The sequence below is a fragment of the Callithrix jacchus genome, chromosome 4, assembly GCF_049354715.1.
Source record: "Callithrix jacchus isolate 240 chromosome 4, calJac240_pri, whole genome shotgun sequence".
NCBI lineage: Eukaryota > Metazoa > Chordata > Mammalia > Primates > Cebidae > Callithrix > Callithrix jacchus.
Genome location: NC_133505.1, coordinates 103,006,612 through 103,031,195, shown reverse-complemented (window position 1 = coordinate 103,031,195; position 24,584 = coordinate 103,006,612). Strand labels below are relative to the sequence as shown.

At 37.6% G+C, this 24,584-nt stretch overlaps 1 protein-coding gene across 34 annotated transcripts in view; it reads right to left on the bottom strand.

The window, feature by feature from the left end:
- KLHL32 (kelch like family member 32) overlaps nucleotides 1-24,584 on the bottom strand; it is a 204,830-nt gene that overhangs the window by 42,847 nt on the left and 137,399 nt on the right. For 33 of the 34 annotated variants that reach the window (XR_013534396.1, XR_013534394.1, XR_013534395.1 and 30 more), the window contains one exon: nucleotides 11,112-11,327. Coding sequence is in view for 11 of the 34 variants with exons in the window: in XM_078369834.1 (XP_078225960.1) it covers nucleotides 11,112-11,327 (216 nt within the window). In the remaining 23 variants the exon portion in view is untranslated. Of the gene's footprint in view, nucleotides 1-11,111; nucleotides 11,328-24,584 lie in introns of those variants that run through there. The other variant, XM_035297722.3, reaches the window with a different exon arrangement.

Below are 24,584 nucleotides of genomic sequence, written 5' to 3'. Positions count from 1 at the left end.
TTAAGTGGGTATTCAGCATAATTCTAACAAATTCGCTCTTGAAAAGCACAAAATGACTAAAAAGGCTTCCAATGACCTAACCTCTCAGTGCTGTTTCATTAGCAGGCCCATTTATTCTGCTGGTTGTTAAATGATGAGAAGATAAAACCAAGGGCAGGACTATCCTGTAAATGTTTTCTCCCAGTCTCACTGCTCTGCTTACTTCAGTATCAGTTCCTTTGTCCCAAAATCCTGACAGTTCTCTAAAAGCAGTAGGACGGTTAACAGCTCAAAAGAGCTCATCTATCAGAGGGCATGCCTCAAACAGGAGTTGTTTTTGTTTAAGAACTTGATGCTATGGTAGGAACCACAAGTGGTAGGAAAGGGACTTGAACCCACCAATCCTATGTGGATATCAAAAAGAATTATCTGGGGAAAAGGAATAAAGAATTCTGTGATAGGTGAGGCTAAATCTGGCATTAAAAGGATTTGGTGAGAACTGAAACACCGTAAAGCTGTATATATATAGCTGCTTCTGTTAACAAACTATTGGCATTAACATCCTTAAAAAGTTTAGTGATTAATGGAATATACACTGGGAGTGGTAAAGATAAGCTTCTACCTTCTATTTTCTTTAATGCTGACGCCAATGAGCCAATCATGGGAGTATTATGCAAAGGAAAGCTTTTTAGCTGCAAAGATTAAGATGCATCCAGTATGTATTTGTGCATGTGTGTGTCTACCTGCAAGTTGTGTATTGTGTGAATCCACTGGCATATGTGTAAGAGACAGAGGACAGGATGGCTGTTGTCTCACAATCCAGGGTAGTTTTTAACCTTTTTACTCAAAATTTTTATATAAAACTGAAGCCATTTTATTAGCTAGATTGTGTTTGAGAATGGTGAGATGGGATATATAACTAACAAGGTAAAAAGAAGACTTATAAAATAACAGCCTTCAATTTTCCATGCAATATTTAGCAAAATTTGTTGCCTCAGAACTGGATCTCATTTTATGAACCAGTTGTTCACCATGAATGTACAAAATTCATGTAGTTGTACCTGCATGTAAATATACTTCAAGCAGAACATTGCCAAATCTTTCATATGATTTTCTGCAAAATCTCAAAGTTTTTGTTTTGTTTTTCAGAAGACAGCTCTCAAAACAAGATATCTGGGAAATGGTTCAAACACATGTATTTTCCAAAATCCATCCTTGCTCTCCCACACTTTCTCAAGTGCTGCATTCTTCAGCAGATCACTTCACTTCTTGTGTGCTCCTGGGCACCTTCCACAAGCTTTATCAATGAATGACACATGCTCCATCATCTCCTGAGGGTTTAGTTCTCTCAGTGTGGTGTTGGCTTTTTAAGGCATGACTTCCTTCTGCCCAGAAGGCAGTTTGTGTAAAGGTCAAATACGAGTGGCTTTGGGATACTGACTACATATGGGGTTGAAAACAGGATTTCCTAGTTGTTTCACAGAGCATGAAGATGAGAAGCAGGCCAGTTTGGGTAAGTGCCTATTCTAACTCCCAGAATCCAAGGTGTGTGGAATCAATCATTCTAAAGCACTACACAGCCCCTCTACATTGCCTAAATCTTACATGAGATGAGAAGAGCAAAAAGATTCTTCAGGGGTCCTGGAAAGCCTGATAAATAAACCCCTTTGTTTACTTTCTTATTTACACTTTATTGGATTTATATGGGGCTTCACTCCAAAGAGTACATAGTACCAGCAGTAGGCAGAATAAGGAATTGATTACAGTCCTCAGCAGGTCCAATGTCATTCTCACTGCCAAGGAGAGAGATGCCTAAAGTGTATTTGCCTCCTACGTGTCGTCCTTTCTGGATGGAGAGGTTTAGTTTTAGTTTCAGCTGTGAGTAATTTCCCATTGTGATTGGCTGACTTATAGTCAATTTAGTATAATTAATGCCAAATTACATTGTAATTCACATAGAATTACAAATTAAAAGCTATATTAGGAGCAAATGAATTAATCAAAATTAATGATATTATGCTCACTTGTTTTAAAGTGTTAATAAGATAGGTCCTCCTAAAACGTTTAAACTTTAGCGCACCATCCATCACTCCTTTAATTACCTGATTTCCTTATGTGGCCAGAGAAGGTAGCCTGTGGGCATTTCTCATCAACAAGAACACACACAAAGAAGATAGGTGCACTCAGCCTCTGTGCATGGGGCTCTCTTTAGCTTCTGTTCTTGAAGCATAAGTAATACTGTGCCACTTACCTATACTGACTTGTAACTCTTCCAATAGACAAAGGAGAGCAATGCACAAAATCTTTGATATCTAACTTTAGAATCCATCATTGACCTTTTTTTCCTGAGAGAATTTATCTTCCTGGTTATGGTTTCTCTACCAGAATATCAAAATAGGTTTGCAGTTCTTCAACATACCACTGCACGTAACAAGGAGGAGGTGGTCAGACGAAGGGTTGGATCCTCACCATGGAGAATGCATAGCTCTGTATTATGAGCATTAAAAAAAAATCCTAAGAATGATGTCTGAATGCTTCTCCTGATTAGGATCTCAGAATAGCCACTTTTTTCCTCCAGGTGTGCTGAGCCAGGGTGTTTTTTACTTGTCCTTAGAGCAGAAAGTTTGGAGGCAAGGGTAGAAGCACTTCTAAGGAGTCAGTATTCAACAATAAATGTTGAGGCTTCTCCTGACATCTCTTTTGAATGTAAGTAAATCTAGAGCCTCCAAGCCACTTTACAAGTAAGTCTAGATCCTCTCCCTTAGAACACCTCTATGTTCTAGCAAATCTCTATGGTTTGACACAGCCAATTAGCATGAGCATCATTGCCATTCAACTGGCCTAAAATGGAAGAAAACAGACTCACAGGATTGTTTTTGTTGGAAAGAGACTAACACTTATCAATTTCAAAAAATTTGAATCTTTCACCCTCTTTATTAAACTCCTTATCTAAGCCATCACCCAACTGCCAATTTGTGCTGCATATCTTTCTAAAATTTCAATATACTGGGCATAAAATGAAGATGCAATGATCAATCATTTCCATTTATTCCATCCAAACTCTGGTCTCAAATAGGGACAACAGCCTACAGACTTTTTCCCACACAGTCTGTGTCACTGCACTAGAAATAATGGTACTCCCAGTTCTTTTTTACTCTAATTTATGTCTCTTGGTCAGATTTTAAAGAGCTCCACCCTTATCGGCTTTCATTTCCTGCTTTATACTACACCATAATGTACTTTGAAGGAATAAAAGGTGGTTCCCTCCCTCTGCCAGAATTCTCTATTCTTCCTTATCAAACCATCCAGAGCCCCAGTCTTCTAGCCTCTAATCAGAAAAGACCCTCTGCAACACTTTTCTTTACTACTTTATTGGATATATTTTTGCAACTTTCTGCAAAGTCTCATAGGTGAAAATGAAAACTGGTAATTTATTAGAAAATGTCTACTCTGGCTCACTCATTATAGAGTAGTATATAAAAACCTTTGACTTATGAGAAGATGTATAAGGTACTTTGAGGTTCTGTTTTCTTAGAGAATTGATGTATTTCAAGAGAACACAGTGAGACCTCCATTGAAACCTATGCTGTGAAGTGAGTCAACCAATGAACTTCTGGAAGCTTTAGTTTTCTCACTAGTTAAAATTTGGATCATACTTGCCTTATCAACCTTAACAAGGCTGATGAGAGACTCAAGAGAAATTATGTGTGTGAAATGCTTTAAAATGTAAAGCTCTCTAGGCTTGTAAAGAATTATTATTGTTGGTATTATTATTGATGGACTTCTATGCTAGCCTCAGGGTTTCTACCTCATATATGGCTTATAGTTGGGTTTTATTTTTAAATCCCTGATAACCCAGGTAGCAGCAATATTACTGCAGGCCACCAATGCATAAGTAATATTCTCCAGTCATCTTTTTCCTTCTCACAGCAGCCAACAACAAAAATATCAGTCTGGAAACAACATGAATCACAATGAAAATTAGAAGCAGAGAACATAAATATGTCATATCTCATAAATCACCTTGTTTTTCTGTTGTGCTCATTATTTAAAAAAAGAAAGAAAAAAAAAACTATTCACTCATGAGAACAGCAGCATATGAATACAAGTTGAGTCTCCTGTAATTTCTGATAATCATGGTCCCTCACAGCTACTCAGTGACACACAGCTCTAGCACTGAGGATTAGCTGAAGCAAAGCCCCTCTGAAATGAACATGTCATGTGTCTCGCAAAGGCATATAGCCCAGACAAACAAAAGCAAAGCCACAAGTCAAGCTACTGGGGAATGCATCCTCCCAGAGGAGTTAGCCGCTTGTAGATCAGGAGGAAAGAATAAATATATGCTCTGGCAACTAGGAGCACCAGTCCCTGACATAGCAGCATTATTCCATGTCCAGTTGGGGGCCCTCAAAGGATAAAATATCCTCTGGGCATAACACTGTTTGGGATGCGAAGGAGCCACCGTTTATTTTCTTCACTAACATCTAAGAAGAAGGAAATGGAGATATCACCATCACATTTGTAGAAAAAAACTGAATGTAGTTGGGAAAAACTATAAGAAGTTTCAGAAAGAAAATTAAGAAGTGGTACAAATTTGTAAGCTGGGACTATGGGCATGAATTTGATGAGTTTAAGAAATGGTAAGTTTAAAAAATAGGGGATATCATGAAGATGCCCATAAAGTAGCTATCTGGGAAAATAATAGTAACAACACATGCATGTATGAAAGAGAATTGAAGAAGGGCAGGAACACAATGAAAAATTATAATTTTTGGGGGGGATAAAAGTTTTTATATTTTATTCAATTTCTAGTTACCAAGATTCAAATATTAAAATGTGAACATCGCTTATAGAATTTTTTGATTAAATATTTACCCACAGCCTGATTTGTTTGAGGTTTGGACTGCATCACATGGATTGGCAAAGGTTTGTGAAGCTGTTTAGAGGGTGCATACAGTGAGTGAGATGCACAAAACATTGAACAAAAGGCAAAGGGACACTGGGTCACTGGGTGATACTGAAACATCCAGTCAAAAGCATGTCATCTCCATTGTACCCATATTGTTTCAAAATGCACCAACTTGGTAAATAAATAATTACACTATTTGGCACAGGTCAGTCCCCACTGGGAAGGAACTGGGCAGGTGGGAAAGAGCAGTAAGCAGAAAGCCCCACATCAGAAACTGTCAGGCCCATGACAGCAGGACCCTGTTGGTCCTTCCCATTACTGACTGTGCAGCCCCCATCATATAGTAGGCAATAGTAGTACCCCACAGGACACGACTGAGCAGAGCAGGCACTCAATAACTATTTGGAATGAATGAAAGAATGAATGAGGCACATGTCATCTAACAGAATTAGAATTAGCAAAATGACACAGACACAGAGGCAGGCACAGAGGCCATGATTTGTTCAATCAGGGTGCTACTCAAGGGAACTAGAATGATCATGCTCTTTTTTTTTTTTTTTATTTTTTGAGACAGGGTCTTATTCTGCTGCCCAGCTGGAGAGCAGTGGCACAATCATGGCTCATTGCAACCTCAACTTCTTGGGCTCAGGTAAACCTCCTCTTTTGGTAGCTGGGACTACAGATGCATACCACCATGCCTAGCTAATATTTTTGTAGAGAGAGGGGTCTCACTATGTTGCACAGGCTGGTCTCAAACTTCTAGGCTCAAATGATCAGCCTACCTCCACCTCCCAAAGTGCTAGGATTACAGGCATGAGCCACTGTGCCCAGCTAATCAAGCCCTTCTTAATTCCTGTTAAAGTCCTAGGGTTAATTGGATGCACCTCTGTGCCCAGTGCCTGAGTATTTCTGAGATTCTATTATAAATTTAGAAGCCATGGACCAAAGTAGACAGAGCTCAGGAATTAGAAGCTATGAATTTGATTCCTAGATATGTTACCTCAGTTTCCCCTTTTGTACTACAGGAGAACAAAGCAATAATAAATGCAGACACATTCTCAAAACTATGATATGATATTCAAATTAAAAGTATTTTAATAGTATTGTTTGACATATAGTACTATTTAAAGTATTTGCTTCTTCCTGGCCAGAGGTATATTTGGGTCAATTTATTATCGAAGAGATAAAAAATGAAAGCTGAGTACATCGCTAGTGTACTCTACTTTTGAACTATAAAGGGATAGTAGCTTTTGTTTGGGTTCACTTCTGGGACTCCTTTTAAATAAAATGATTAGTTCAAACTATAATATGGCTGATTCTGTGGTACACATAAAAGCCCAGGAGGTACATCTCAAAAAACCACTGCATTTGAGATTGTTGACTAAACAATATGTGGTTTATGTCTCTCAAGATATAAAATGAATGTGTTATTAAGAGTATGACTTAGGGAAGCAAACTTCCAACAAAAAGTATGGAAAAATGCAGTCTTTAAAAGGCCAAACTCATTTTCTGTACCAACTTTCTTAGAATAAATTCAGCCTTATATAGGAATAGAGGATATCTTATTATCCATTCAATACATTTTAATATAAAAACTCTACATTATTGTTTTTATTAATTATTAATAGAGTACAAGAGAACATGGAAGTGGGTAATGCAAACACTACAGCACAGCCTCTGCCTCTAGGGATGGATAATCAGGGACAAATATGAACAGGATTGCCCCAGCCCCAAATCTGGTGACATGGATTCCTCTTTGCCACACTAAAATGACACATAACTATTAGGTTGGCACAAAAGTAATAGCAGTCTTTGCCATTAAAATAATGTCAATAATAGAAGAATAGAATAGAATAGAATAGAATAGAATAGAATAGAATAGAATAGAATAGAATAGAATACAATAGAATACAATAGAATACAATAGAATACAATAGAATACAATAGAATACAATAGAATAGACGAAACCCTCCCTGCTTAGGTCTCGCCTTGTTTGATGTCACTTACTTAACCAGTGAATTTTTTGATCTTAGTATCTACTGAAGTCCAGGCAAAGTAAGACTCAAAATACAAGTAGAAAGTGTCCTCAACTCCAAGGCTAATAAAGTAAGAAAAGTACTGTTCATTTTTTGTTTTTTGTTTTTTTGAGACAGAGTCTTGCTCTATCATCCCAGCTAGAGTATGGTGGCGTAATCTTCGCTCACTGCAATCTCTTCCTCCGGGTTCAAGTGATTCCCCTGCCTCAGCCTCCTGAGTCGCTGGGATTACAGGTGTCTGCCACCACACCTGGCTAACTTTTGTATTTTTAGTGCAGATGAGGTTTTACCATGTTGGCCAGGCTGGTCTTGAATTCTGGATCTCAAGTGATCCACCTGCCTCGGCCTCCCAAACTGCTGGGATTACAGGCATGAGCCACCGTGCCTAGCTAGAAAATTACTGTTCTTACAAAATAATAAGTCCTCCTCGCTAAAAGTAAGAAACAGTTATAAACAAATAATTAAAGGAAAACAAAACTTCACATTCAGAGATAAGGATGAAATAAATTTCTCTAACCTAACTATTGAATATTTTTGTAAAGCATTTTACCCCAGAATCTAGCTCCCAACACAATGTTCCTGAAAAGAAAGCAGAGATGAGTCAGCATTTCCAATGAAAATGAAAACAGATCCAATCATAAGAAAGATATGGAATTATTTCATTGTGTCGTTCTAAGTTTTTTTTATGAAAACTTGCCATGTTTTGGCTTATTTATATAAAAATATTTTACTGACAGTTAAGGATTATATATATTCAAGGTGCATAATACGATGATTTCATAGGCAATACACTGGGAAATGATTACCACAATCAAATTAATTAACATATCCCTGGAACCCATGCTGTACATTACATCTCCAGAACTTGTTTATCTTCTAACTGAAAGTTTTGTGCCCTTTGACCAACATCTCCCCACTTCTTGCACTCCCCAGCTCCTATGGCAAGATCCTAGCTCAGCAGTTTGAAAATATATGCAAAATCTAACAGAAGATATTTAACAGGGCCCTACTGAAACGAAATTCTAATTGGGAGCTAAAGTCTAAAAGCAAAATCTAACTTATAGAGATTTGCTAGGTCACAAATGCCAGTGACCCCATGTCCCATATTTCCATTTCAGCTGATTTGTTCAGTTTTAGTCTCCTTTCTTTGAGCCCAATAACCAGTCTGGTGTCTTTTATCTGGAACCTGATAAATTGCAGGCCTTGAAACATAAAACCAAACTGTTGAGCTGAATTGAGCTAAATTTTTTTTTTAAAAACAATGTATTTTAGGGAACTTCTATGTCCTTATCCATCTAAGGTATGTATGTGTACAAGTCTCTATGCTACCTCTAAATATAGAGTGAAATTAACCAACAGATTAAGTAATTTCAGACTATGGAAGGGACAAAAATTTGTCTAGGAGGGACCAAGAAGACTTTGTGAGAAAAAAACCCAGAAAAAAGCTTACAAAGTTCAGATGGAAAAAAAAAAAAACAGTTACAAGGCATCATCTTGGGGTATTTTACAGGTTCATGGATCCACAAAATGGTTACTGTGGCCTGCATACCACACATTTTGTCAAGGAAAGGGCCGGGGTAAGGAACAGCAGGAAAAAGTAAAAAAAAAAAAAGTTTGTTCAGTGAGTATAATTTGAAGGTTCTTATGACAGGTCTTCAGAGCCAGACTGCATGAAGTCTGGTGAACAATGAAAATTAGACCTTTCACCAAAATGGGACAGTCCCGGATTACATTATCAGTAGACAGAAGAGCCACCTGCATAAGTGTGTGTGTTTACTGTGCTCTCACCTAAGTTAACAGTTGCACATATTAATCAAATAGCCCTCCCCCCGCCAATCTGGTTTTCTATTGCCTGTCCTACCTTGTGTCAGTTTCCTTTCTCCTCCCCAACACCCTTTGCTTCACTCTTCTTCTTTAAGACATGGGATGGGGATTTGTCAAAGTCAATGAGCACTTTATTACAGTGAGAACGCTCCGTAATGAACAATTCAGCAATTTAATGAGATTCTGTAGATCTGTCTCCAGCCTGTCCATCAAGTTTCACTTCTATAAAGCACCCTGACAGTAATCCTCTGGCATACCCAATCTCTACCCTGGGCTGAATATTAGATTCTTCCATGGTATATTGCATTACTAGTATAACCTCAGCAAAAATGATGAACTTAACTATACTTGAGGCAAAATAGCTGATCTGATTTGATTTTTCTCTATGGGGTTGAATATGAGGGAAATACTTATTTACTAAGATAAAGCAAAAACAGTTTCTTATTGCCTGCTGAATGCCTAAATTGATAATATTTATGTGAGTCTTTTAATTCTTTCTTGAGAACCAGGTATTAAAAAAATTATTGCCTGCAGCAGAAACCAGCTTTTAAAATTCTACATTATAATATTAGTAACCTTTAGAGAGGCAATTATGATAACTCTAAGGTGGACAGTATGGAATTTTCTTGACACTCAGCCATCTGCACATTACCATGTTGATCTCTGGCAGTGCCTTCGACTGCGTCACGAAAAGAGATAGAAGCCACAAGGATGGTTAGCCTCAGATGTCAATTCAGTTAGAAAAAATTAAATGCAGGATTCATTCCAAATCTTTCTTTTTCCCTTGGGAAGTGAAGAAAATGTGGCTACTTCCCACTTCAAATTGACCAAAGCAAATTCTATTTATTTATGTTTATAAGAGAGAGCCACAGATAATTGAAATTTCTACCAAATTCTACATCCTCACCAACATGTTCAACCTCTGCCTGAACAAACGTTACCAGAAATACCCCAGGAACTGCAAAAATTTATTCTTTAGTGATTTTTTTGTCCTTATATTTTCTTTATCAAGGCAGTGAAGACATGGGAGCAGGTGTCAGCAGACCTAAATTTGAAGGCTGGCTCTGCTCTGTGACTCTGAGCAAGGCACAGAAGCCTCGTTTTGTGCATCAGGTAGATGCAGTGGTAATAGCTATTCTTTCTGGACTGCTGTCAATAAGTTTGCAAAGAGCCTGGGACTCAGAAAGCCTTCAGGATGCTGCAGCTCTTTAATTCTCACTGGTGGAAGCAATAATGAAGAGGGAAGTTACTGATTAAAGTAATACAAATAATGAAACAAGGGAGGAAGACATCAGGATAATCATTAGTCAGTAGAGTTAGCTACCCAATAAAGAGCTACCTATATGACTCTATTTTGGCCAGAATTAAAATACTCTCTCAGTATCACTTGATAAGATACCAGGAATTCACTGTTTAATCAGCTAATTGAAGATGGCAAATTTTCTCTGGTAGTCTGTATATAATTATTTTTCAAATGGTTGTAAAATCTTGGAGGCATGGCACTGCCAGAGATCAACATGGTAATGTGCAGATGGCTGAGTGTCAAGAAAATTCCATACTGTCCACCTTAGAGTTATCATAGAAGTAACAAAATGGCTAGCCAGTGCTTCAGAGAGTGAGATAGACAGGCTGTAATAGGAAGGCAGAAGATGGGCTCTCTAACTGTTCCCCAAAGACACCATGTGGATTGTTCAAGGATAGTCACTGGAGATGAGCAGAAGAGTATTTAAATTGAATTATCAACTTCAAACCACAAAACATCCTCCTGTGCTCTAGACAAAGGAGTGACACAATGTGAAAAGAATGCTATGTCAGGCGAAAAGGCAGGGCTTAGGAAAACAGCAGTGAATGCAGAATGAAGTAAGGATGGAGATTTTTCCACTGCTGTGCAAAAAGAGCTTCATTTCATTCAAGATCCAAGCTGCTCTCTATTGCAACAAAAAATGTTTCAGAATTGTTTACAGCAAAGGCCCAAATTTACTCTGAGTCTACTAGTTTTAAATATGCATACATATCACTTTACAATCCATTTTTTTCTCATACTTAGTTTAGGAAACAATTTTTTTCAGGAAAAAAAATCACTTGACTCAGATGTGACCACGTTAGGTTCTGGGAAGCCACAGTGAGGATCTCATGAATCGCCCCTGCGATTCCCTGAGTTATACTGCAGAGTGCACTGAGGGCTCTGAGCCTTAAGGGTTAGCATTCTCCAATTACTTGTCCATCAAGGAAGCATGGCTTCTAAAATAACTCCATGAGGACCAAAGCCTCTAAAATAGTGGTAATTGTTCCTAAATACTTAAACTTCCAATCATGGCATGCCTTGTCAGTGCCAAAAGAGGACTGTGCACAGTGCCCTTACCTGCCAGATCTGCTCTTCGCTTAGGGAGGTCAGGCGGTCACTCTTCAGCACCTCCTGAAGCAGGCAATAGGGAAGAGTTAGAACGTCTTCTGGGCGGCTCTTCAGAAGTTCAGAGAGATGTTTCACTAAGAAATCGATCACTGCCTTCTCCAACAAAGTGAGGTTAAAGAGGTCAGCAAGTCTGTACAGATCCAAGTAATTAAAGCTATTCAATTCCTGGGTGCCAAAAAATAAAAATGAAAAAAGATCTCTTAGAAATCAATACAAGAAAGAGCAGGCAAGAAATTCAGATTGACTCACTAAGGTTTTCATCACAGAGGTGGGAGAAATGGGATGGATAATGTAAAAAAAAAAAAAAGAAAATCTAAATTAAAAGCCTCTGCATAGAGAACTGCTATTCTAGAATTCATAATTTTTCCTCATTTTACTCCCTTAAAACCCATATATTAAAAGACATCTTAATAAAAGGAGTGAAAGGGGTCTCTGGTTTCAAGGGCTGACATGTTACTTTGCAACATTCTAGAGACATTTTACTAATGACAGCAATTGATTTTTCTACCCTTACCATATTTTACAGCTTTTTCTCTACTAAAGATAATGTAAGGGCAGGTAAACTGAAACTCATGATTAGATGACACAAACTACATATGAAGATAGACTGACTCTGCTCTTTTTCCAAAACTTCAAACTAGTTAGGTCTTTAAGTCAAAACAACCCATCCTGTCTTAACTAAAGCCCAGAGTTTTATATATAAGGTCTCAGGAAATGAGGAAATCTAACAGGAAGGACTCCTGTTTGAATAATTATATATTGAATCCACCTAAGATGGATGATTTGTAATTGTTCTTTGTTTTTTTTTTATTAGCCTCAAATATTCCATTTTCCCCACGTTTTTGAAGAGTTTCTGCAGAAATGCTTCCAATCTGGGAGGATTTCAGGCTCTCAAGCTCATAGCCAGGTCTCTACAATTATTCCTCCAGAGAGCCACAGCTTCCACTGTACCTTTGTCACTGTACCCACACAAAAGTCAGAGGTACAGTACACTTGTTCACAGAAAATTTACATATGTTGAGTAGAATGAAAGTGGGGTATTTCCTACTTTTCCCTAACTTTTAATTTACAATTATTAATATAATCATGGGCAATATTTTCCAATAACTTAAGGAATGTGGAATGCTATCAGATCTCCATTTCATTCTATAAATCCAAGTAATTTTCAACATACTTTTCCCCCTTTCTAGTTATCTAAGAGTATTAAGAACTCTTTGCTGAGGTGTACAGTTTGCACCTCAGTAAATAACTGTATGAAGTGGGGAGCTGAAGGAAAAAGAAACTCACCCCGAGGCAATGATAACAGAGCACACACTCTTCCTTTTGGGGCAGGTGGGCTCTGTGAACCTTAAGCAAAACCATTGTTTCTTGTCCTTTTGGTTAAACCACGTGTAAGCAAAGTAAGCACCAATAACGCTGCTTTTAAACCTTCCATTAACGTGATGGAGGAAGGTGGGAGGCAATAGTTAAATGCATTAAATGCCCACCAATAGTACCGTGGATGGGGAAAAAATTACTGCTGTTATAGAAAGAGTGCCATTTCTAGTTCTAAAAAGTAATAAATGCTCATTTCATAAAATTCAGAAAATACAAAGTATGGAAAACAAAAATTGTTCATAATTTCACCATGCAGAGATAATTGCTATTAATGTTTTTGTATATATGCTTCTAGACTTTTAAAAAATAAGTCTTTCATATGTTGAAAAAAGAGAGAATAATTGCATTCAGGACCAAACAAACCATTAGCCACCAAGGGCACTTGGAGGCAACCAAGGCAGGCAGAGAAGAGCAAGGGCGGTGGAGGCAGGCAGAGTAGGCTCAAACCCAGACACACCATTGACTGGGGACTTGAATCCAGCTTGGCACATCATTACCTGGGTCAGTCACCAAATCTCTGTTATTCCCCAACTACAAATTTAAGAGCTCAGCCAGCTCAAAGGTTGGCATAAAGACAATGTATGAAAAGCACTTCCCATAAAAGTTTGGCACATGGAAAGTACACAGTAGATTGCAGGGGAAAGCAAGAACAATAAAGTATATTTGAGCATTGTTGTTTGGTACCCATTAAACCATGATTAGTCACTGATGCAAGGAGGTCAAAATGAAGCATGTGTTTTCTTTAGATATTCAAGTCCTGAATAAGGTACACCATTAACTCAGGGGAAAAGGGGGTGGCCAAAGTAAAAACCATAGAATTAAGATAAAAACTAATTTCAAGTTAATGCCTTCCACATCTGTATAACTAACTCACATCTTTCTTCTAAGCTCAGAATTCATTTTCCCAACTGCCTATAAGAAGACACTGTCTCTCAGATATCCCACAGTCATAAAGTCATCATGGCCAAACTGAGCTTATTTTATGACAGCCTGCATCTTCTCCTGTATCTTCTCTGTTAGATAACAGTCACATATAGCCACCCACATCAAGAACCCAAAAGCTGGCCCATATTTCTCCCTTATAGCTAGTCAATCGCCAAGTCCTGTCTCTTTTTCCTCTTTAGTATTAGTTCTGTCCCTTATCATTCCTTCTGGACTTCTTGCAACGGTGTCCTAAATTACCATTCCTGCCTCCAGTTGCAAACTCTTGATCCTCTCTTTTTACAAGAATCTGATCATGTTTATCATCTCTTGAAATCCCACAAATAAGTTCCTATTTGCATTTAGGGAAAAGTCCAAACTCAGTGACACTATATAGCCTTCCATGACCTGGACTCTGTGATCTTTACATCCTGCAGTACAGCAACCCTGTCCACCCTGGCTTGGCTCTAGCCATGGCAACAACCTACACATTCACACCATGTGCCAGGACTACAGCAGGTGCTGGCAACACAGATGAGCAAAACAAAAGGCAAGCCCTAGGCCTTGTGGGTTATATAGTCTGCTGGAAGAGAAGGCCATAAATCAAAAACACTTAAAATTACATGGAAAACTATAACTGGGGCAAAAGTTACAAAAAGTAGAATATAGGACTATGAGTGTCCACAACAGGGATTTGACTTGGAGTTAGTAAAAGACTAACTTGGAGTTGACTTGGAATAGAAAGTTAGTAATGACTTTCCTGAGAAGCCATTTGAGGCTGAGAGTTGAAGGAAGAGCATCCTTTGTTCACTTGGCAAAAGGTGGGATGGGGATGTATATTAACTACATTTTATTTCTGTGTTCTCTGTTCTGGCATCTAGGGTCTCACTGACTGGAAACAGACTGCCCCTCCCAGGGCTCGCCAATTCTCTGAGAGAGCAAACAGCTTTCATATACAAACTAACCAATCCAGAACCCATACTCTGAACCACCTCCTCTATGTGGCTCCTAGACTCCAGGAGGCAATGGTCCTCTGTCTCCATCATCCCAGGAGCAAGTACCAGACAACCAGAGTCAGCCCCTATATCCTAGAACCCATGAAAACTGTCAAACTAGCCGATCATAAGCCTGCTAACCCTGCCTTGCCCACTTCCTTCCTACAGATACCATTATAAAGCCTCTTGCCCATTTTTCCCCCTCACTCCTTCTGCCTCCCTGAGGCTTCGAGGTCCTGGAGGTGTGGCCAGTGCCCTCTTCTTGGAGCTGAAACAAACCATGTTTTCTTTTTTTTTTTTTTTTTTTATTTTTTTCTTATTTTTTATTGCATTTTAGGTTTTGGGGTACATCTGCAGAGCATGCAATACAGTTGCATAGGTACACACATGGCAGTGTGTTCTGTTTACTTTCACCCATGTTTTCAATTGCAATTGTCTTCTGATGTGTTGGACTCACCATTACTCAATAATAACCATCATTCTCAGCAAACTAACACAAGAACAGAAAACCAGACATTGTGTGTTCTCACTCATAGGTGGGAGTTGAACAATGAGAACACATGGACACAAGGAGGGGAACATCACACACCAGGGCCCATCAGGGAGTCGGGGGCCAGGGGAAGGGAAAGCATTAGAAGAAATACCTAATGTAGATGGTGGGTTGATTGGTACAGCAGACCACCATAGCACATGTATACCTGTGTAACAAACCTGCATGTTCTGCACATGTACCCCCATAACTTAAAGTACAATAAAAAAGAAAAATAATAATAACAAAACCTACATTTTAAAACAAGATGATGGTGGGATTTCAGGAAAATGCTCCAAGCTACAGAAGCAGCATGAGCAAAATTCCTATGGGTGAGCAATTGTGCTTCCCTTGTTGCATCTGAATATCCTCTATAGCACATCTCCCTTCCTCTCCATGTCACCCTCTGTTGCATTTCTCCATCTTATTTGTTTTAGAGCTTATCACCACCTATAATTATCTTCAGCATTTATTTGCCTACTTGTTTACAATATGTTTATCTCCTCCCCTGATTCCCCAGTAAGCTCTACAGGAGGAAAAGGAGCAGTAGCTTGTTTGTTCACCACTGTATCCGCAGAGCAGGAGCAGTAGCAGTTTGTTCACCACGGCATCCCCAGAGCCTAGAACAATGCCAGGTACATTCAAGCTGCACTTGCTGAATGAAAAAACCATATTATCTTTTTAACCTCCCTGGATCAGGTCAAATTGACCACCTCCTCCTGTATGCTTCTACTCTGCCCTCTGCAAATATGTCTAGCACATCACTTGTCACTGCAAACACCCTCTGACTGCAGATCTATCTCCTTCTACCAAATCTAAGCTTCTTGGAAGCAAGGATTGTGTTTCACGCCTTGTGTGTCCCTGGTATCCAGTAGAGAGCAGATGCTTAATACATGTGTGTTTAATGAAAGAATGCCCATGAGCTTTTTCTGTTTACTTATAATTAGGCAAAAACAGAATAGCCCATGTCTTTCCAATATGTCTATCCAATTCTGAACCTTGTCCAAATCAGGCCATTTTTCATACCTCACAGGCCTCCCTGATTGTCCCTTTCTCTATATTGCCTTTGACACATATATACAAAGGCAAAGCAGTGGTCATTCTGTTTCCTGGGTAGGAAAATTGGTAATCACGACTAGAGTTGAAAGTGTTACTGAACAAGTACAATATAATCATTCTTCTGTGACAAAAAAAATCAATCAACCCTAAATTTCTTTTTCAGTCCAACAGAGAATTACTTCCTGTATCAACTGGCTATTTAAATCAAAAGATTTTAATATCTTTTCAAATAATATTTTGTCCTAATTACGAGATTGTCTCCATTTTCCTATATTCTGTGACTTAAAAATCCAACTACCCAGGTAGATGCAGTGGTTTTGAATGGAAATTACAGCTCAGCAACAAGAAACTCTCTTGAGTAAAAGAAAATCATTCTCTTTTTTTTCTAAAAAGGTTTCATTTCTGTCACACTGCTTCTCACTTGAAATTTAGTTTCTATTCAGAAATATGGTGTTCTGTACATTGTTGTTCTGTACATTGTTGTTCTTTGGGGAATATTTTTAAATGGTATTTATATACCTTTGGTTTAGGGCTATTTGGCTTCTCTTTTTCCTTCTATTTGTTTCTCATAGTGTGAATGACAAGTTAAATAACAGAAGAAGAGTCATAAATGTGTCCCCAATACCACACTAACTATGGAATAAACACCAGTTTTTCAACTTCAATAATTTTAAAACCTTATATATTCCCCCAACTCAGTCTTTCTGTGTGGCCTCTTTCCCTAATTGGTTCCTTCAGTGGTTATTCCCCAGATTAACTACTGAATATGGTAGGGGTTAAAATATGGGAAAGGCAAATACTGTTTTATTTTGTTTTATATTCAAGCATAAGTACATTTGCAAGGCAATTATCAAGCAAGACACGAGTGGGAGGAAGGAGGACAGTCTGAGGACAGTGTTGACCTTGTGGCCTTTAGGCCTACCCTTCCCAAACCAGTGAAGGCAGCAAGAGAAGGACGAGTCTTAGCCTCAGTGATGTCCCCTGGTGGGTCTCATCTGCAGCAGAGTGGCCATGGCCTTTGCAGTGTCTCTCAATATCTCAATTAAGCAGTTACTACTAATAAATGACCAAAGTATATACAAGAAGTACTTTAGTTTATAATTTAGAGCAGATTTACGCCTATTTCTGAAATAATGCTACCCAGACTCAGTTGTATTCTACTATACCTTCTTGAATGAGAGAAAAACATGTAGCCTCATACCTAGAGTCTGCATATTTACCACAGATAACCCACAGCCTGGCTTACAGATGTCATGCTCAAGAGCTGTGTCTTGGAGGCCAAAGTTGATACAAGCTGAGACTCAATCATCTATATTTCTGAAACGTAGCCTATTTTAGTTTTGGCTACCGCGATGGCTCCCTGGCTTGTCAATAACCCCATGCCCATCCACACTGCAGTTTAATCATGCCTCTGGAACAGAAATTATACACGTGATGCATAATTATATGTATCTGTTTGTGGTGCAGATAGTCTACAGTAGATGCAGTCATCTTAAAAACAGGTGTTTTGATATTCTTAGAACTGGGTCAGGCATCCTTCAAAACACAGCCTTAAAAACATCTATTTCTCTTGTTGCCTCATCTAGTTCTGAGAATGTCACTGAAAGCATCATGTACTATCAGTATAGAAAACTATGACTTGGTTTAAAGATAATAATAAACTTCTCTCAAGGTTAAAACAAGAGTAATATCATTTTGATTTCCCAAGTTTTTCCCAAGTTTCCCTCCTCTAAGATGTTCAAATTGAATAGGATTACAGATGTTTCTGGGTAATAACACTCAACAGATGTGGCTATTTTAACAATGCTTTGTTTTCAATGTAATTATAATCTTTCCTTTCCAATTATTGATGCCCTTAATTTAGACAATTCTCCTTCAAAATTTCACCTAAATTACTCCATGTCAATACTTTACTACAGATGAAGATAGTCAGGAGACATAGTGGTTTCTATGCATCATGTAGTAGCATACATGAAGTTCTTATATACAATGTTGATATTACATCACAATTTGAAAATTCCTCTAAATGAAAGGTCATCCTTGGCTATGTAAGTCAAGAAATTCTTTTTTTAAAACCACTCTCAAATCTATTCCAAACAGTCTGAGAAACCACTCTACATAAAAATCAGTACGGTTTGATTTTTAACAATGTTAAGTCAAGTGAAATTTAAAAATTGTTATCAGCTGCTTACAAGAACCAAGTAACAAGTAGGATATGGTAAGCATAAGGCTCTTTATCACTGAGTGAATTCTAATGCCTCCCACTTCAAGTCTCCTATCACACACACAATAACCCTGCCACTAAGCTGCTATTCATGCATATAGCTTATCTTCAAACTATTAAAAATGTACCTAGTAAACTTGTAAAAAGTAGGTTTTGCATCATATGCTTTTTGTATTCTGCACAATGCCTATCATAATGTCTTTCTGATAGATTACAACAGAGAAGTATTTTTTGGATCAAGAATGAAAAAAGCAAACAGTTGTTGAGGCACGACTTTACATGGAAAGAGGAAATAATAGCTTGGTATTAGATAAAACTTCACAGTTGGGCAAAATAAACAGATCTCCTACAATTAACTGAGAAAACTGTTCTTAAGTGTTCTTAAGTACTTGATCTGAGCTTCAGAAATTCCCTTGTGATGCTAACTAGGTGTCTGGTTTTTCATTCTATTGGGAGACATAATGGAATGCCCATGTGTGGTGCCAGGTACATGAGGCCTGACTTCCACAGTGAATCTTGGGTCTCCTTGTTTCCTATATGTTAGATTTTTCCCCCTTTCCCCAGAATGTTGAAAAAGAAGCTTACTTCTCTTGGTTTTTAGTGATGATCAGAAAAAGATAAATGTCCAAACTGTTTGCCAAAAATATATCAGACATTATCAAATGAAGTCTCATAATCTTCCTTTAGATCATAAGCAGAACTATGAGACTCTTTTGTCACAAATGATTATTTGTGAAGGATTTAAAGACATTGCTTCAGTAGACTTTAAAAAGCTTGTGAGAAAGGGGAAGTTCTGTAATATAAATGCCCTTCCCCTCTGGGGGGCAACCCAGGTCAGATTCCAAATCCAGGGAAAGGCAGGCCATTTCAGCTTGAAGGACTTTTCACCATCTGACTTAATTGCACTTGCTATTTGTATCATATTTTTAACACTTCTCTCCCCAGCTGTGCATAAAGGTGCAGATAATCTTTAGTTCTTCAGATCTTCCTCTCTGTCTTCACAAAGTGGCTACCCAGTAAGTTTTGATTGATATACAGTGGGTAAGCAAGAAAAAATACCATGCCACTAAAACTTCAACTTTTACTACTTTCATTTCTTAGTGTTAGATATGGTGAAGTACAAGTTTCTCTTCAAAGAATCAGTATGTCAGTATGTTCGGCTCTCTTATTCTTTAATTCTTCATTTTAAAGCTTAATTTCCTTGTAGTTTCAGTAAACAACCTTTTCCACCAGTTCTAATCAGTAGTTCACATCTGTTTTTCTGGTCCCCAGCTCCGTCCTGACTCATCCTGGTCACCTGCTCCAGTCACCTATTTTGACCCTTGGTTACCTGCTCTGACCTGCCTGTAACCATCCTTTCTGCCAAACTACCCACTCTGCCACTCACACTCATACCCCTGCTCCCTTTAAAATAGTCAATCAGTATTAGACTAGACTGTGTGGTCTAACCCTAGCCTATAGGGGAATGACACAGCAGTAGGTATGACCTCTGTCAGGAATAAGTACCCCTTTTCCTCCCTTGTCCAGGTGTGTGCTCACCATTGTTCCATCTGTGAGCTGCACCCGTCTGTAGAAGTAAATTGCCTTGCTAAGGAAATTTGTATTTGAGTGCCACTTCTTTTGTGGCACCAAAAATTTATATATAACATTAGTTTACAGTAAAAACATAGATTCTCCTACTCCTCTAAAAATATTTAAATATTTTATGATGTAAATAATTTATTAAATGTTTTAATAAAAACATTTAATGTCTTTTAATGTTTTAAATAATTTTTAAGACATTAAATTTTAATGTTTTAAATATTTAAAATATTTTTTTAAAAATTTAGTTTTTATTTAATTATTTAAACATTAAAGATCTATATTTAATGTTTAATTAATTTAATAAAGGTTTGTGCCTAGATATGTTAGCTACACTGGAGATAAATAAGCTAAAAGATGGGGAAAAAAGCTATTGCCGGAACTTTTCAGAACTGTGTTACTTTTAGCATACGTATGCACCATGAGGTGCATTGCCACCTTATTCTTCATTATTCAGAAATATTATAAATACACCTAATTGTGCATATTTACTTAGGTTGCTAATTTCATAGTTACCCTGTCTCCTGCACTGGGTGATAAGTGGTGGGAGCAAGGCACTAGTGGCATCTTTAGTTTAGAGTTGCAGGAAAAAAACATTGATTTGGAGCTGACCCATCTGGACAGCCTCAGTAAGTGGCTAATTTTCTCATCTAAAAATTGAGAAAAGTGACACTGCATTCCAGATCTGTGATAAGGATTCTCAAAAGTTCAGGTAAAGTACCTTCTACATAGCAGATGCTCAACATACAGTAGCTATCATTATTCCCTTTTATAAATGCTGTTAACAAATACTAAAATGATAGCTTTGCAGAGTCCATACTCACTGAGTGGGTAAAGGGAAGAAAACACTGAATGTCTAATATGGACTTTGTTTTTCTGTTAACTATCAGCAAAAATCAAAGCTGTCATGTAAAATCATTCATTTCTTTTGTGCTTAAAAAATACTTCACTGGAGATAAGCACGGAGAACAGATAGAGACATTATACTGGACCATAAGCAAGTATGTATTACTATAATATACTCTGGTTCCCAAGCTCTATATTACTCATAGCAAAAAGGCATACAAAGAAATCTATGAATGGGGGAGCTGCATTTCTTTATGACCTTATTTGAAAGATAAACTCCTTGGGGAAATACAATTTATTCAGATTATCAAGACCCTGCTGTGCAAATCTACAGTCTGGGAGCACACTATGGAGATCAAAAAATATTTACTTTATTCTGTTGGGTATAAAAGCTTTTAATGAATGCATAATTAAGACAAAAAAAGTGTATACAGCTTTCGAAATTCCACTGCTGAGCCAAGCCATTAATATCCAAGGCACCATGCCCAGTAGTGATTCCACCTGTTTCCTACTTTGATTACAACCTAGTTATAAATCAAGGTATTATGTGACTACCTAACCTGGTGCTGCAGGAAAGGCTGGTACTCCAGGAATAGAAGAAGCAACATAAAGGGGGCTGGTGTGGATGTGTGGTGAGGTCTGGCCTTTGGAACAGGTTGAAACAAACCAATAAATAAACAAAATCCAAGCCTTTTAATAGCCTTGGGATCAGTTACATAGGAAAAAAGTTATCACATTTATTGTGCATGTGAAGGGCTCTGTGAATTTTCTCAATACTGTCTTAGAGTTGATAGGATAAAATCTAATTGTTACAGAAGAAAAAAATGAGCAATTCATTGACAATGAAGGCCAGATAACTGGTAATATGATAAAAATAACCAAGCTCAGGTATTTTTATATCTATAAACATATAGAGAGATATATTTTGTATGGAAATATGGACAACTATATGTAACTATATATTTATATATTGATATGAATATGTATGTGATACAATTTGATTAAATGAAAACAAAGTATTAGCAGCAATTCAAAAAAATACAAGGAAAACTCCAGCATGCTCTAATTTTTGGAGTCTTGCAAGGCCTATTTAAATATACGTATGCTGTATCAAACAGGAATTCTACAATTAGGTTACTGGTATGTTTTCATAATCAATTGTATGTATAATACCCAAGGCTCATGAATAATTTCATATTGTTCCTTGAGAAATTATCTAGTAAGCTAGAAATCTAGTAGGGAGGAAAGGAAACATAGCCATCAACAATAACTAATAATTCTCGCCCCAGTCACTATGTGCTGCAAAATGCTGTTTCAAAGTTCACTAAACCTCACTCAGCACATTAGGAGATTGCCAATGAATATGGAATATATAGGGGAAATTTATATATATATATTTCTTTTAATTAAAAATAGTTTATCTGAGCAACTAGGGTTTTAAAACTAAAATTTTAAAACTATACTTTTTGAACCAGGATAGGCAAAATCAGTTTTAAAATGTTTAAAAGAATAGTACAGAATTATGATATATTTCCTTACTTGCTCTAATACACAAAGATTGCTGAAAATTAGGCCAGTACTACAGATTTTAAATCATCCCTCAGTATGTCAATCATAATTTAATAAAGTAGTTTTTTTTTAATCCCTCACTTACCTAGACTGTCTTAATCATTATTACAAATAAGAATGAGAGCTGGAAGGTTTTTTTTGTTTCAGATTTGCATTCTTTTGGTTTTTTATATTTTGGATGCTATGAAGCATAGATAGCATCAATATTTTTATGTTACTAGGAGCAATTCAAATTTATCTAAACGTGATAAATATACTTTCAAAATCTGAATATTAGTGATTTTATAGTCAGGCACTTGATAAAAAGCAGTGTGGCAACAGCATCTAGAGCAAGGGTTCTCAAACTGTTCTCCCTGGTTCAGTCATCAGCATCTCCTCAAAAACTGTTAGAATACGGGTTCTCAGGTCCTCCCCAGACCTCCTGAATCAGAAACTCTGGAGTGGCCCAAGCAGTCTGTTTTAGTCACCCATTCAGATGATTCCTTGCATGATTAAGTTTAGGAATCATTACTCTGGAGTATGCATTTCAGTGAAGAAAGGAATGACGCTATCCTGCAAAAATGTATCCTTGCAGCAAACAAACTGTATGACCTGAGCCCTTCAACCATGCCTCTGAAGTAGGCAAACATTATACTGAATGTGTGGGATTGAGGCCAGGGTATCTGGAGCCAAGTCCATGACACAGACAAGCAGCCATTTCCTAGGGCCTACAGCATGTGCCCCGTGATGTGCAGCAGGAAAAAAGTTGGTAGCGTGCTCTAAAAGATATCTGTGGATAGACAGTGAGAAAGGGGTGAAGTCCCCACCTCTTTCTACTCCTTTCCTTCCCCTGGAAAGAAAGACAGCTGGAGGGAAGTGAGACACATGGACAGCAATCTCCCAGTAAGCAATAATCCAGAATTTTTTCTTTTAAATAAATACACAGTTTTTATGTCCCCTAGTCAGAAAGCATAGGATATCATGCAACTTTGTAATCAAAGTTTCTACCATGGGGAGCTCTTATGGTGCATGCGGAAGGAATTCAATCAGACGATATGTATTTCTAAGTACCATGTACTAGAGTTAGAGATGAAAGACTTTTCCAATTGTTTCTTGGATTCTGTGTGCCAGGACAGGGAAAGATGTTTTAATTATAGAAAGGGCAAGGGAAACAATAAAATTTTCTGTCTACAAAGTGTCAATGCCATGTAATGTGTTGCTTCTGTCAAATCATTATTTTACTATTTTTTAAAGTACGATTTTAGTATGATGTTTTCAAATCTCAGAGGCAGAGAGAAAGCAATGGTTCATTTAATTATTTGTGACTTCTAAAAAACAATATATGCATATCAGCAAAATCAAAGAGAAGTGGCTAAGAGAAAGAGTATCTTTTACAGAATGGTGATTACTCCCCAAAATTTCAGGAACAGATTGTCCAATAGGTTGTCAATTTGAAGTAGGTAGCAAAGTTGGTGACATTTCCAGAAATGAGGGAAGACAGAGGTGAGGGTTTGGTAGGAGGAGAACTGTGGAATTAATAGAGGAATTCACAAGTGAAGCATCACATTATATTGGCTCTGGTTTATAGAGCACTCACTGATGTGGGATACTGTATTGTAAGATACATTGCATGTACCACCTCATTGATCTTCAACATCTCTAAGAGGTAGACTATATATAGGATACCATATCTATATTTCACAGTTGAGGAGTCAGGGGGCAAAGAGGTTAAGTAACTTGTCTGACATCACACAACTTTGGGACATAAACTTATGTCATGAGGAGGCAGATAAGTAAATTAACACAAACAATATGATGTGATCCACCTCCCAGAAGATTGCCCATAATTAAAGAAAAGGAGAAAAATATAATTCCAACTGGGTGGATGGACCAGGCAACACTGGAAGAGGAGACAATGTGAGCCAAGTACCTGAAAGTTAAATAGGAATTCAGAAGGTGAGAAAGTGAGGGAAAAATAATCCACAGAAAAGGAGACTTCGTATGAAGAAGTTTAGGTACAGGGAAATGCACAAAGTTCACAATGACTGTGGAATAGGCATTTCACATGGGTAGTAAATTGTTAAAAAAAAAAAAAAAGCTAAAGAGATAGCATATTTCATAATAAAGACAGGCCTTGTGTGCCAAATTAAAAGGAGTGAACCTCATCCCTAAGACTGTGTGAACCACATTCATCATAATGAATAATTTTAAGCAAGAAATAACAGGATCAGGTTATAATTTTTTTAAAAAATCAATCAAACAGAATTTTTCATGGATTAAAAGAAAACTTTTCAAAATCTATCAAATGGAATTTTGGAGGGGTACTGGAGTGAGGCAAGAGG